This window comes from Thunnus maccoyii, chromosome 11, assembly GCF_910596095.1.
Source record: "Thunnus maccoyii chromosome 11, fThuMac1.1, whole genome shotgun sequence".
In the NCBI taxonomy this organism is placed as follows: Eukaryota; Metazoa; Chordata; class Actinopteri; order Scombriformes; family Scombridae; genus Thunnus; species Thunnus maccoyii.
The window spans coordinates 12,843,745-12,856,443 of NC_056543.1; the positions used below are offsets into that span (position 1 = coordinate 12,843,745).

At 39.0% G+C, this 12,699-nt stretch overlaps 1 protein-coding gene across 3 annotated transcripts in view; it reads right to left on the reverse strand.

The window, feature by feature from the left end:
• LOC121906924 (LIM and senescent cell antigen-like-containing domain protein 1) overlaps positions 1-12,699 on the reverse strand; it is a 33,006-nt gene that overhangs the window by 18,467 nt on the left and 1,840 nt on the right. Inside the window, exon 1 of one of the 3 annotated variants that reach the window (XM_042426170.1) lies at positions 8,627-8,651. The exons of 1 other annotated variant lie outside the window; for it this stretch is intronic. Coding sequence is in view for 1 of the 2 variants with exons in the window: in XM_042426168.1 (XP_042282102.1) it covers positions 4,525-4,625 (101 nt within the window). In the remaining variant the exon portion in view is untranslated. Of the gene's footprint in view, positions 1-4,524; positions 4,692-8,626; positions 8,652-12,699 lie in introns of those variants that run through there. One more of the 3 variants, XM_042426168.1, reaches the window with a different exon arrangement.

The following is a 12,699-nucleotide window of genomic DNA, read 5'->3' on the forward strand; positions in this document are numbered from 1 at the left end:
TTTAAACACATACTGCCAGTTTGGGAGCAACTACTTGGTTTCAAAACAAACATTTCACCAGGCAACCTCTAAACCTTCCAGAGCCTTTCCAAAACAGAACAATGACTGCAGAAAATGCCACCTCTCCTTAGCTGGGGCTCTGTAGGGAATCTAATCTACTGGGAACCAGTGGTGAGTGACTGGGGTACAATGGACAGAGGGTGGGTGCTTAACAGGAAACGCACGCAATCCTTCCTCCTGATTACAGTGCCATGTTGTTTTTGGTTTTTTAGGGTGTTCCACCCTAAAATGATGGAATGTGCATTGTGCATATATAATTTAAGCTACAATAAACTCTGTCAAATTAACATTAGTGAACATTTCAAATATATATCCTCTATTTTAGACGCAATAGAATTACAATACACGTTTAGTCATGACAATCAGGTATATATCTGTATCTGCTTCAACAGTGAACTCCCTAGTGATAGTTGAGTAGTTTCCTGTCTGCAGTATTGTTATTCCAGTTCTGGACAATTTCACAGTAACTTGACCTAATTGGGAATTTTCTGACCAGAGTGCCAACCATGGCAAAGAGAGGGTGGAATATCACATCATTTAAAAATATCTGATTGAAAACCCCAAGGCTTGACCATTACGCTCCTCTGCTTCTGGACATTTAGCCGTGCAATCCCTCTGAGGACCCTGTCGTCATTCATCCCAGTCAAGGTTCATGTGTTCAGCTTCCACTGAGGTCAGGACGTCAGAGTCACTGCCCATCCTCTGTTCTGCAGAATAAAAACCTGCCTTTTCTGACTTTGTCTCAACAACCCTTGCAGGCACTTATTTCTCATTTCTTAAAAAGATATTCTGAGTATTTGTGTGACTAAACAAGGGAGCAGACTACACAGAAATTAGCTTTTCATGATGGTCACAACATCATATTAAAGGCAGAAGGAGCCTTTTCCTCATTTGTCTTGGATATGCCAAAAGTAGCCCTGGCCAGTATAAACACTGAAAAGAGGCTTGTGACACTATTTTGTTGTTCAGTGTTATAGTTTGAATATTCAGGTTAAGTAATAACCAGACATTTTAGCTTAAAGAGCAGAGGTTTTCAGTGCCTGAGAGAGAGAGAGAGACAGAGAGAGAGAGAGAGAGAGAGAGATAGAGAGAGAGAGAGAGAGAGAGAGAGAGAGAGAGAGAGAGAGAGAGAGGGAGGAAGAAAGAGCGAGATAGAGAGAGAATCTGAGTGCCGTTATGAATGTCAACCTGAGCTTAAAAATGGCTACAGCAACTGTCAGCAGCCGACACAGTGTCTCCGGTGTGTTCCCTCTGCATGATAGGATTTTAAAACTTCTTTGTGGGGTCATTAAAGGTCACTGGAGAGGTCACAGGTCAGGTCATCCGTGCCAAAGACTTGGAAAACGAGGTAGGGAATATGAACTGACCTCTGTGTTGCTATTATGAAGCTAAAGCCATTCATTTTCTAACAGAAGGGGATTTGTGCATTTAACCTACTGCAGTTATTCAGTTTTAACAGTCCATGTGGGCTTGACTACTACAGTCAGAAATATTTCACCCAATAACACAGAGAGAAAAGTATTTGTCTTTCACATTTTCCATCTGCAAAGACAAGCCCTGCTCATGTTTTTTTAAAAATTTTATTTATTTATTTTTTTTTACAAAACCTAAAACAACTCATTGCTAAAGAAAGGCATCCTTTGCAACCCCAACATTTATGGTTTGGTTCAACATTAGAGGAGTCATGTTATTTCCTCAACAACATAAGTGAATAAAATTGATAAGATGAATTTTCCAATTAATATTTGTAATTTTTTTCTGTATTTTTTTAAAATAACTTGAATTTTCTTCCACCGCTACCTGTTTGGATATTAAAAAATACAATGCTTTGTATCCCGCTCACTCATTGTACACAAGTTCTTATTGTGGCCAAAATGATCACAGTATAAGTACAGTATAATTTTGATAATTATTCTGACATAATACTTCATTACCAGAAATGTTTTTCACAGAAACAATTCTTCAGAACAGATGTGTGAGGCTACATTTTCTCAGACTCATTTTCCAGAAACAGTCCTGACTCTCAGCCGGACCTTTGCAAGACTAAGGCCAAAGAAATGAATCACATACCCTGCTAACAAACCCCCATATGCACACAGTGTCAACAGCAACCGTGGCAACACAGACATCAGGGTTGCTTGGGCCGTTTTTCCTTTGGCAGGGCATCGAGTATGTGCACAGTAATAGCAAATACATGCACACACACACACACACACACACACACATGCAAGAGTCTGTGACACACACTGATTCACTGACCGTGCAAACATAATTGATGACTAACATTTCCTTTGTTTTGCACTTTTTGTTCCCGACTCACATTCTGACCTGTACTATCACAGGTCCGCTTGACTCTACAGGACAGCCTGGAACACAGTGAGCCCAACGGATGGTAGTAAGACTTTATATGTTCTTTTTCATTACTCTCAGGCAGTATTTTTTATCAGTTTGCTTTAGCAACACACCTTTGTTACACATTAAACTAGTGATTAGGGGCAACCTGGTTCATTTACATTTATGACAATAGGTATATTAGGGGGAAAAAAGAGAAACCACCCCTAATGTATCCCTTCAACAGTGCAAAGCAGATGCTCTGTGAACCTAGTTTTGTTTAGGCAGGATTTTTCAGCTTGTTTTCCTTGCTTTGATATCTTTGCCATTACTATAATTTGTACTGACATTTCACCCTGCGGTGATGCACCTATGGCAGAAGATTGCTCGCAAAGAATGTGCTTTTGACTGTTATCATCATGCTAAATCTGAAATGGGTCCACACGAGAGAAAGCCATCCTTTTTTTTCAATTTATATTCTCTTCCTCACCTGCGCTGGCGAGGCTTTCTTGATTCTGACTCATTTTGTTTTCATTTTTGTAAAGCCTTTTTCACTGTTACTGCTCTGCCCCTCTCTCACACGCATTTGTTTCTGCTCCATCTACTTGTGCAAAGTGTGTTGATGCAACTTCGGAGGAAAAGACAAGTGCTTGGGTTGATGAGGACGATCTCTCTACTCGTGAAAATAATGCAGAATCAGATGTGACTTTAACAACCATTAATCCACCAGCACTGTATGTATACTAGCATCTATACTTACTGCAGGTAAGCTATATTTCTCAAATAGTTTGTGACAATACATTTACCTTGTTCAATCACTACAGAGACTCTGCACAGTATGATATGATCTCGTCTCTAACTGCTTTAATGTTAATGAATAGTACAAATACTGTGCTTGGGATAGGTGCCAACAGGTACAGTTAAACATCTAACCTGCATGACGAACTTATCTGACAACAAGTGTTTTTTTGTTTTTTTTTTCTTGCATGGGAATGGGGGAGGCTACAAAGCAGTGTGTTCAGTTTGACTGGGGACACTTCTGAAGAGAGAGCTCCCTCTTTCTGTCTACATTCCTCACATTACTACATTCCTCTAATCACGTCAGGTTGTGAAGTGATTAGAAGAGGGGGATGGTTGTAAAAGACGGGAAAGGAACATTCAAAACTGACTAATGTCAATGTATTGTGAAACCACTATTGCAAAATCTGCACGTATTATCCATGTCCTATCGCTGTTGGTCACACAACAGAGGAATTCAGCCTCAGCTGCAGTATTATACTGAACAAATACTCCAAATCTCACCTTATCTATCCCTGTCAATACGCTACACACAGACAAGCACTTTTCTTCAAAGCTTTTGTAGTAATGATACTGAGACAAACAAACCCACTCTGATTTCTTACAAGATACACAACAATTTTGATAAGCGCCCGCTAATGTTAACCAAGCACATAACCAGCTAATCATAATCAAATCAAGCCAAAAGACACCACATGAAAAAAGCTGAATTACAACATCACATTCATGACACAAGTTTAAGCCCACTTTGAATAGTTGGCCAAACATAACAAGAAAAATCTATTACTGTAAAAACTTATGAAAAACGGTGGAAATTGAGAAAGGAATCATCTGTTAGCTGGCCAAACACCTCCACAAACAATCTGTGAAGAAATGTGAGACAGCGCAGGATTTTAAAGGTCATCAGACGTGGCATTTTAGCAAAGACTCAATAGAAATGACTATAGTTTCTTAAACAGCATATGAGGATGCTGGACAGTCTGACAAGCAGGAATAATTGGCAAATTTTATGAGCTCAGTATGGTTATTGTTAATTCCATCATTTTTTAACGGTTCCTTATCGCACCATGAAGTTTTATGTACATAAGCTGCTATAGAAAACCAAAAGGGCAGCACCTGAGAGCTGTTCTCTTGTACTGCATAGAAGTTAAAAAGTGTATACTGGCGGGTACAAATTGAGAATGATTTATGTAGAGGTGGTGGGCAGAATATCAGCAACACCATATATATGCGAGTGAAACACCAAAGGTCATCATACGGTTGAATCAGCACTTCTTAAATGCATTCTCATCAAAGATTTGACATTTGACAGAACGCTTCACAAGGTAGACTCACCTGAGGCTGTCCCTAGCAAGACTTCCATAGCTGTCTGGTCTCTCCTGTCTTCGTCTGTACAAGTCTGAGTTTGACAACTCCTTCAGCCTCAAAGAGTTCATCTCCCTTCAACTTCTCTCCCTCCCTTCCTTCCTTCCTTCCTACTCCTTGTCTGCTGAAGAACACTCCGTAGAAATAAGAATACGCCAAAGAAAGCACGCCGGTTAATGTTCAATTTAAATAAAAATATCTTCTGTCGCTCCAGTTTCCTCTCTCTCTCTCTCTTTCTCTGACACACCTCCAGGGCACACTGCTGTTGAGGAAGGACATATAACAGAGGTGTGGTTTCGCGGCCTGCACACCTATCAACTACTTTCTCCTCCTCCCCCCTCCTGCAGCAGGTAGAGAGGGGAATGCCTCAGTGAAAAGGAGAAAGAGACAGAGAGAGCGAGGAGAGAGGGATTGCCCTCTCTGGCCTTTAGCCTCCGCTGGCTCTATTTGCCTCCTACTTCTCAATGGCTCATTCCTTTTCTGTTTGAAAAAAAAAAAAAAAAAGCCCAAGACAGACAATAGAGAGAGTACAAACAACAAAGAGGAAAAAGGAAGAGAAAACAAGCGGTTTCGCCTTTTCATACAAAGATAGACTATAGATATGAATATACACACAGGCTGTTTGCACCTGATAAATAGTTATGTGTGTATTGGATAGAGATGCAGAAATCACTCCAAAAAGGGCAACTGAGGTCAGTATTCATGGATGTTACAAGCTGAAAATGTTAAACAACAAAAAACGACAATGCTACATCGGCCAATACATTTTTAAATAAATTTACATCAAATGTTTGGCAAGGGTCCCTCAATTTTGATTATTAAACTGTTGTGACAAAGATGTACTTGGGAAGGATATTTAAAAGTTAAACCATAAACTTTATAATCAATAATGACAGAGATAGTAGCAGAAGTAGCAGTAGCAATAGCATTTACGAAGTAGTAATAGCAGTAGTAGCTGCATCAGTCGTAGTAGTAGTAGTAATATTTGGGTAATGTGTAATGTTTAATAGTAAATAGGGAATTCACTAGAAATTATTATTAGGGATGCACAATATTATCGGCACGTCATCGGAATCGGCCGGTAAAAGATCTAAAATGAAATATCGGCATCGGCGAATGCTGCTGATTATGAGAGGCCGATATGTCTCCTTCCCCTCCGCCGCCTGACTGTGCTTCCCTCAATGGACTGTGTCACCCTGACGGTCCTGGTGCTTCCTCCGCAGGCTCCACTTCACTGAGCTGCCCTTCAGACCAGCTGCTTCTTCCCACTTGGATCCACATGGAGAGCCGGGGCCTCCCAGCTAACGTTAGCCCCGGCTCTCCACAATATCGTGCATCCCTAATTATTATGAACAACAATTCTAAATAAACACCAATACAACAAACATATATTAAATATTGATTAAGAAAAATAAGGGTTAAATATACATATTAATGCCACCTATAAAATATCTATGTACTGCAGTTTCTTTGTGCTTATCTACAATCCCATGTGCCATTACCGACGTATCTATGATAAGCTAATATTGGCTAAAATCACCCTACTGAAGTATTAACTGTACCAGCATGCCTGTATATCATTAAAAGCATATTTCTAACACACAGTTTCAAGCTCTTTACAGTATAACTTTGATTTAACGCATGGTTAGTCAGCCAGAAAGCAGTCTCCTCCAGGTCAGACATAGTAACGCACACAGTAAATAAGCAACTCTGCAGGTTTTTATGCTACGTGCACAGGGATGCAATCAACATTTTAATCTAAACAGCAGCTTGTTTAGAAGGGTGGGAAAATACAGGCCGAGTTAAGTTGCATAATATGGAACAAAGTCACCCTTTATGAAACAATATCTCAGTTTCAGTCATACACTGCTCTTCAATTAGACTTGAGCTCCTCTGTTGTAAACTGTCAGATCATTTCCCAGCAGACACAACAAGCTATTGAGAAAGGAGAAAATGTCAATCTATGAATAATTCATTACAATGTTATGTGGGAACAAGAGATCCTCTCCAACACAACAGACCGAGCTGAAAGTTGCCTCTCGGATATGTTTAATTAAAAACAAGAGGCCATGATGTCGCCAAAGCAGGGACGGGATTGGTCGCGGGTTCCTGGAGCAAAACAATCAAAGTCAACATGTAGCCAAAGAAGAAACAGATATAAACTGCAAAACTGTAGTTGAGTATAAAACAATTCTGATTAATGTTAGATTAATACTCGTGTTTGACTGCATTTACTAAAAAACACTTCACGTTACCGCTGACCGTTTTCAACTATCACTATAACCAAGGGTGCTACAATTCTTTCTTCTTTAAGTGGATTGTTTTTATTCTGTGTGTGCCATTCAGTCAGTCTGTACCTGTCGATATAGATATTTTATAGATATTTTAAAAGATGTGAAAATTGGTGTTAAACAGCTGACAGAAATCATGTCTCCCATATAAAGACAAGTTGACGTCCTATGAACCATGTGGATTCAACTTCAGCAGCTTGCCTTGACCTGTTCAGCATTCCACATGGGTTTGACTACTACACACACACACACACAGACACACACACACACACACACACACACACACACACAGACACACACACACACACACACACACAGACACACACACACACACACACAGAGACACACACACACAGACACACACACACACACACACACACACACACACACACACACAGACACACACACACACACACACACACAGACACAGACACACTCAAGCGTAGAATGTGAATGTTGAACTTCAATGTCAGCGTCACATCCTGAAGAAGTTACAACTGGGTCACAGCAGCAGAAGGCTGACGTGTATGTCATGAATGCGTGTTTGAGTTTCTTCCAATTCAGTCCATCTTCAGTTTACTTTCTTCACAATTTAATTTTAGAATTTGTCTTACTAATTAACATCTAGATTTTTATGGCTAATATAAGTAACATCACAGTATATCAATCTGTCTTAACTGACAGACTGCAAGTGATGATGGCACCATGAACACACCACTGTTTTGGATTGAAGTTAAATGGAGCCAAGGTTTTGTGCTGGAATAAATGTGCTGAGATAACTATTTGGTTAAAAAACACTCACACTGATGCATCCTCATCATCACACTCCTATCCCGCTGAAACAGATTCCTTATGAGCCTTACGTGTCCCAAAACAACCTCTGAACCAAATGAACACACTGCCACCGTGTGGACAACAGCGGTATAACAGCTACTCTATTAACCATTATCTGTAACGTCATTGAGTTAAACCAGCTTTTCCAAAGGATGATTAAAATGTTTGTCATATAATGTTTCAGTTGACTGTGGAGTTACTATTTGTTGGACACCTTCAATCAGAAACTTCACTTGAATTTTCAAAAATGTCACAACAAAGTTGAGTGAGTTAAGAAGTATTTTTTTATCTACTGATGTATCTTTTAACTGTTTCTCTGCTGCAATGACCCCATTTTCCATAGGAACTGTTAATGTATTTTAAAAGCTCATCTAGGGACAGGCATTGCAAACTAACTTAGGCTATAAATGCTGTGGTATCTGGCATAAGTTCATGCTATTCCCATACAAATAAACATCAAATAAATATCATTAAATTAAAATAATGGGGATCTTGGCATCACTGCATATTCCTTTTCCAGGTGCTGAGTCCAGTAAGGTGATTTCTGCTTCTCAGCAGCACTTACAGTTACATTTAGAAAAAGGCTTTTCATCAGGTACAGAGTAAAAAAACGAAAGGCTACATTCTACGCTGTTGCAAGTCCGTATGATGAAATCTTGCAATCACTCACATAAATAAGAGGAAGCACACAAAAAAGTGTCTAAATAGTCCTAATGTTAAACCACAGCAAAAAAAATGTACACAAAAATATCACCGACATCAAACTTTGTAGAAGAAATACACAATACAATATGCAAAGATACAGTAGTGTTAGACCAGCAGCTCTATCAACAACACAATAATGTGGCTTGTACATCCCACATGAAGTGAGTAACAGAGTCTAGCTGCTAATGCCACTGTAATTACAAAGTTATTAACATATTATTGATAATATATACACATCTTACCAAAGTGTTGTGTCAAACTGTAGTGAGGATATTTCGGGTGCTGCTTAAGTCCTTTTGCTGTCACTGCAAACACTCCTTCTGCCACTATCTCAGGCTGCATAACCACATTTATTTCCTGTTTGCTGTGGTGTGTGTGTGTGTGTGTGTGTGTGTCTGTGTGTGTGTGTATGGGTGTGAATGTTTGCGTCCACTTGGGAGAGAAAGTCTTATGTGTGTGTGCACTTTAGGTCGTTGGCTCCCAGATTGTACGTTAGGATGGAGGGAGGGTGAGATGGAGGAGAGGGGAAGATTCATGAAGATAAAGGATGGTCTTTCTAGCGTAAGGAGGTGCAGCGAGCCTTAAGTGACCAGACTGAATGCATAATCAAGCGGTTATCACAAACAGTGCCTCATAAAAAAAACTCTCTAGCCTCCATCGACTGGGTAAAAGGCCAAATCCACTGACCACGTGACATGTTACGCTAATTAATCATAATAATGGGTGTGCCTTGAAATATACAGCATGACAAAAGTCAATTTCATCGCAGTTACAGAAGGAAAAAACTCATCTGACTTCTCTCTGTTTTGCCTTACTTCAACAACTTATTTAAATACTGAAATAAAGAATGTATCGGTGGAGATCACAGCATTAAGAATGTGTGCTAAACTCGTATTATCAACACATAAATAAAGGAATGCAAAATATTGCAGAATAGAGAGATGCTCTATTAATAAAAGGACATGGAGGCTTGCAAGTGTGCCAACATGAAGATTAAAACTCTCTGCTGTTAACCGGAAGGGTTGGGCAACTTTTGCAAACTGTTGAGCAAAATCCTGCCACAACACAGTGGAGATACAGTAGCAGTCAAACATTTGGACACACCTTCATATTCACTTGAATGAGAAAGTGTTGAATGAGAAAATGTGTCCAAACGTTTGACTGGTACTGTGTTTGTCTGGTCAAACATGTGGGAGAGAAATAAGAGTGATGTAAAGGTTAATAACCTTGAAATATTTATATGTGTTCACATGCACACACACACACACACAACCATGGAGGAACTGCTGTAAGTAAGCCTTATGGGACCATTACACATCCTGTTCTTCTATATTTGCTTCTGTTATCTTTAGTTTCTGTACCACACATATTATAAACAATACGCTACAAAGATAAACTCAGTGACAACAGTGTTTCTTACAGCCATCGTATAGCCAACACGACAGAACCTCTTTCTAGAAATATGAACCACAACGGCCTCTATTCACAGCAGTGTGGACCAGAGCAAACACAAGAACACACATGACTGCAGTGTTATTGGCTGTTAGCTGTTAGAGGCTAATTGAGGTGAACGTTTCTGCAGTTTCACAGGTTACAAAGCGCCATCTTTGACCACAACTAATACTGCAGAAAAACAACACATCAAGGGTTCAACCAGTACAGACTTTATTTACTTTTACTCATGCTCGACACAGTAGGTCAATATTATCACTAAGTATGTCATATATGTGACTAATAAGTCAAGCCAAGTATTTTACAATAATGTCTAAGTATCTTATATTACTATTTAGTAAGAAGTAATTAGTACCTCTATATGTATCTATATTTGTAGCTTTGTGATACAAACCACACATATGACAGTACTTCCTTCTGCCTGATATATAATTAGTCCTACTTTTAGTCCTTCTATCACAGCATCCTCATTGTTTTCTGCTCTATTTGCTGCACTAAGCTAACGCTAACATACAAATAGATTATTGATACTAACTCAACACTTGCTGTGTTTGCTTAGTAATAAATGTGTTTCAGTAAGACAGTAAGCCTATACTGCGACGCCACCGTGGTAATGCCACTGAGGTTAACGCACATTAAAGTCCCCCTCCACTCAAAAATGTGTTTTGCTTCTTGTTCCTGCAGTTGGATGTTTGAGCTTCACTGTGCAGAATGATGTATGTGCAGAGTCAGATAGGAGAAAGCTGTTTTCACACTCCTCTGCTGAAAGTGGAAAGTTTCTCTGTGCTCACCTTAAATCTGAGTTTAAGATGTGTACCTGAGAGCGTGATTTGTGACATCACAACTAGTTTGGAGCAAATCGTGGTCGAATAGGCAACTAACACAAGTGTATTGTGGAATTTGAAGCCTCCAGCGCTCATATATACACTGAGAATGAACTTTTCAGTGAAGTAGGAGACGTCTTGTGTCCAGCAGTTAAACTTTAGAAATTAAAAATATTTGCATATTCTGGATTTTTCAATGAGGGAGAAGGGGGGTGTGGTTTTATGGATTCGAATGAGGTAACTGAACTCTTTTGTGGAAAAAAACCACATCAGGCACAAATTATTATTCAAAGCAGAATATTTAAAATGTGTCTGGAGAGGATCTTTAACTAAACTTAAACTAAACTTTATCTAAAGATGGACTGAGACCTTTTTAGATATAATTATGACAATGATAATAAATGAATGATGAGAATGTGATACATTTTTTTGTGCTTCTAGAGCACTAAGATTAAAATTCCCTAATGAAACCACAACAGAAACTGATTGTCCCTCATGTTAAAAGTCAATCATTCAATGAAGTATCACGCATGAGTTCAAATAAACATTTCACACTCCCTCACACCGCATGCATCGAGTTATTACACACAGAGTCCAAATCCTACATTACACAACTTCACTGCTCTTCCAAACAAGGACAAGTTCACACTGGAGACTGGGGCATTCGTCTAAGCTCTAGTTGTATCAACATAGTGTGGAATCAGATAAAAATGTAATGCGATGGGAATGCAGCAATCCTCGGGCCTTAAGAAAGACTCGCCCTCTTACAGCTTTTAGTATCCAGAGTGCTTTATATAAAAGCCAGATTCATCTCAGGCCATAATTAACTCAGCAGTGAACACAGCAGGGTTCACACCAGTGGAAAAAAATACCGCTCTGAATAGAAGTCCTCAGGGAACGGATGGTCAGGAAGTGGTCTGGTAAGCAATAACTACTGTCCAGCGAGTTTGTGTGGACATTCCTGCGCAGGGAGGAGGTTGATCTACAGAAAATTGAGGAACATCCCTATTTCGACCTTAGCACATATATACCACGTTGTCTTTTTGTCAATATGATGCTGGCCTTTTGTTAAAAATTAAGAAATGATTGCGGCCAGGGCTTTGATGCAACGGAGGATTCCCCATTATGAGTATTTGATATATATGTCAGATGTGTGACTACAGAAATGATTCCAGTGTGGACTGGTCTTGGTTAAAATGATGGGGGTATTGGCTCTAAACCATCATTATAATCCAACATGGGAGAGAAGTAAATCAAGTCAATTAAAAAACATTAACTAATTAAAATCAACTTACAAGTGTTAACTAAAAACACTAAACATCTTTTTACACACAAAGGCAGATTTCACTATATTTTTATCACGTTACTTTGATTCAATTTCATCATTTTATCAGAGCAGAATGTAACACTTCTGTAGATTTCAACATTTATTTGAGTACGGACAAGCTTTTGTTGAACTGACACCACTTCATCAAAATGTGGTTGATTTCAGACCTCTGAATCACCTCCTCTTTACCCAATTTATTCAGCTATTCAAGTGAATGAACAGGTTGAAAAGAAATGGAAATTCAGTCTGACTCATTAGGATTCATCAAAATAGCTTTTTCTAATTGACTAACTAATGAGCTCAAAAGCAACGCTAACACACACACACAGAACAAAATAATTATGGAAGGAAGTAGATGGGGAAAAGGGAACATCACCTAAAAAACAATTTCAGATTCAACACATTTCTATTGACTTTTATTGTTAACGTCTAGACAAAAGGGGATGATACCGATTCATAAGGGAAATACACAATAGAGTCTCTGTCTCTCCCTGGAGATTATTAACCTGATTATTCTTGGCTTTTGGAAACAACCACCCGATCTTTGAAATGTCATGTAAATGTGAAAGTCACCTTCTTAAGGTGAAGGATTGATAGAAATCTGACAATCACTAATACAAACCAGATCACTAATACGATAATTCAATCTCAAATCCAACTTTAACAACTTTACAATGTCCAAATTTAACTTCAACTTCCAGTTCATCAATCT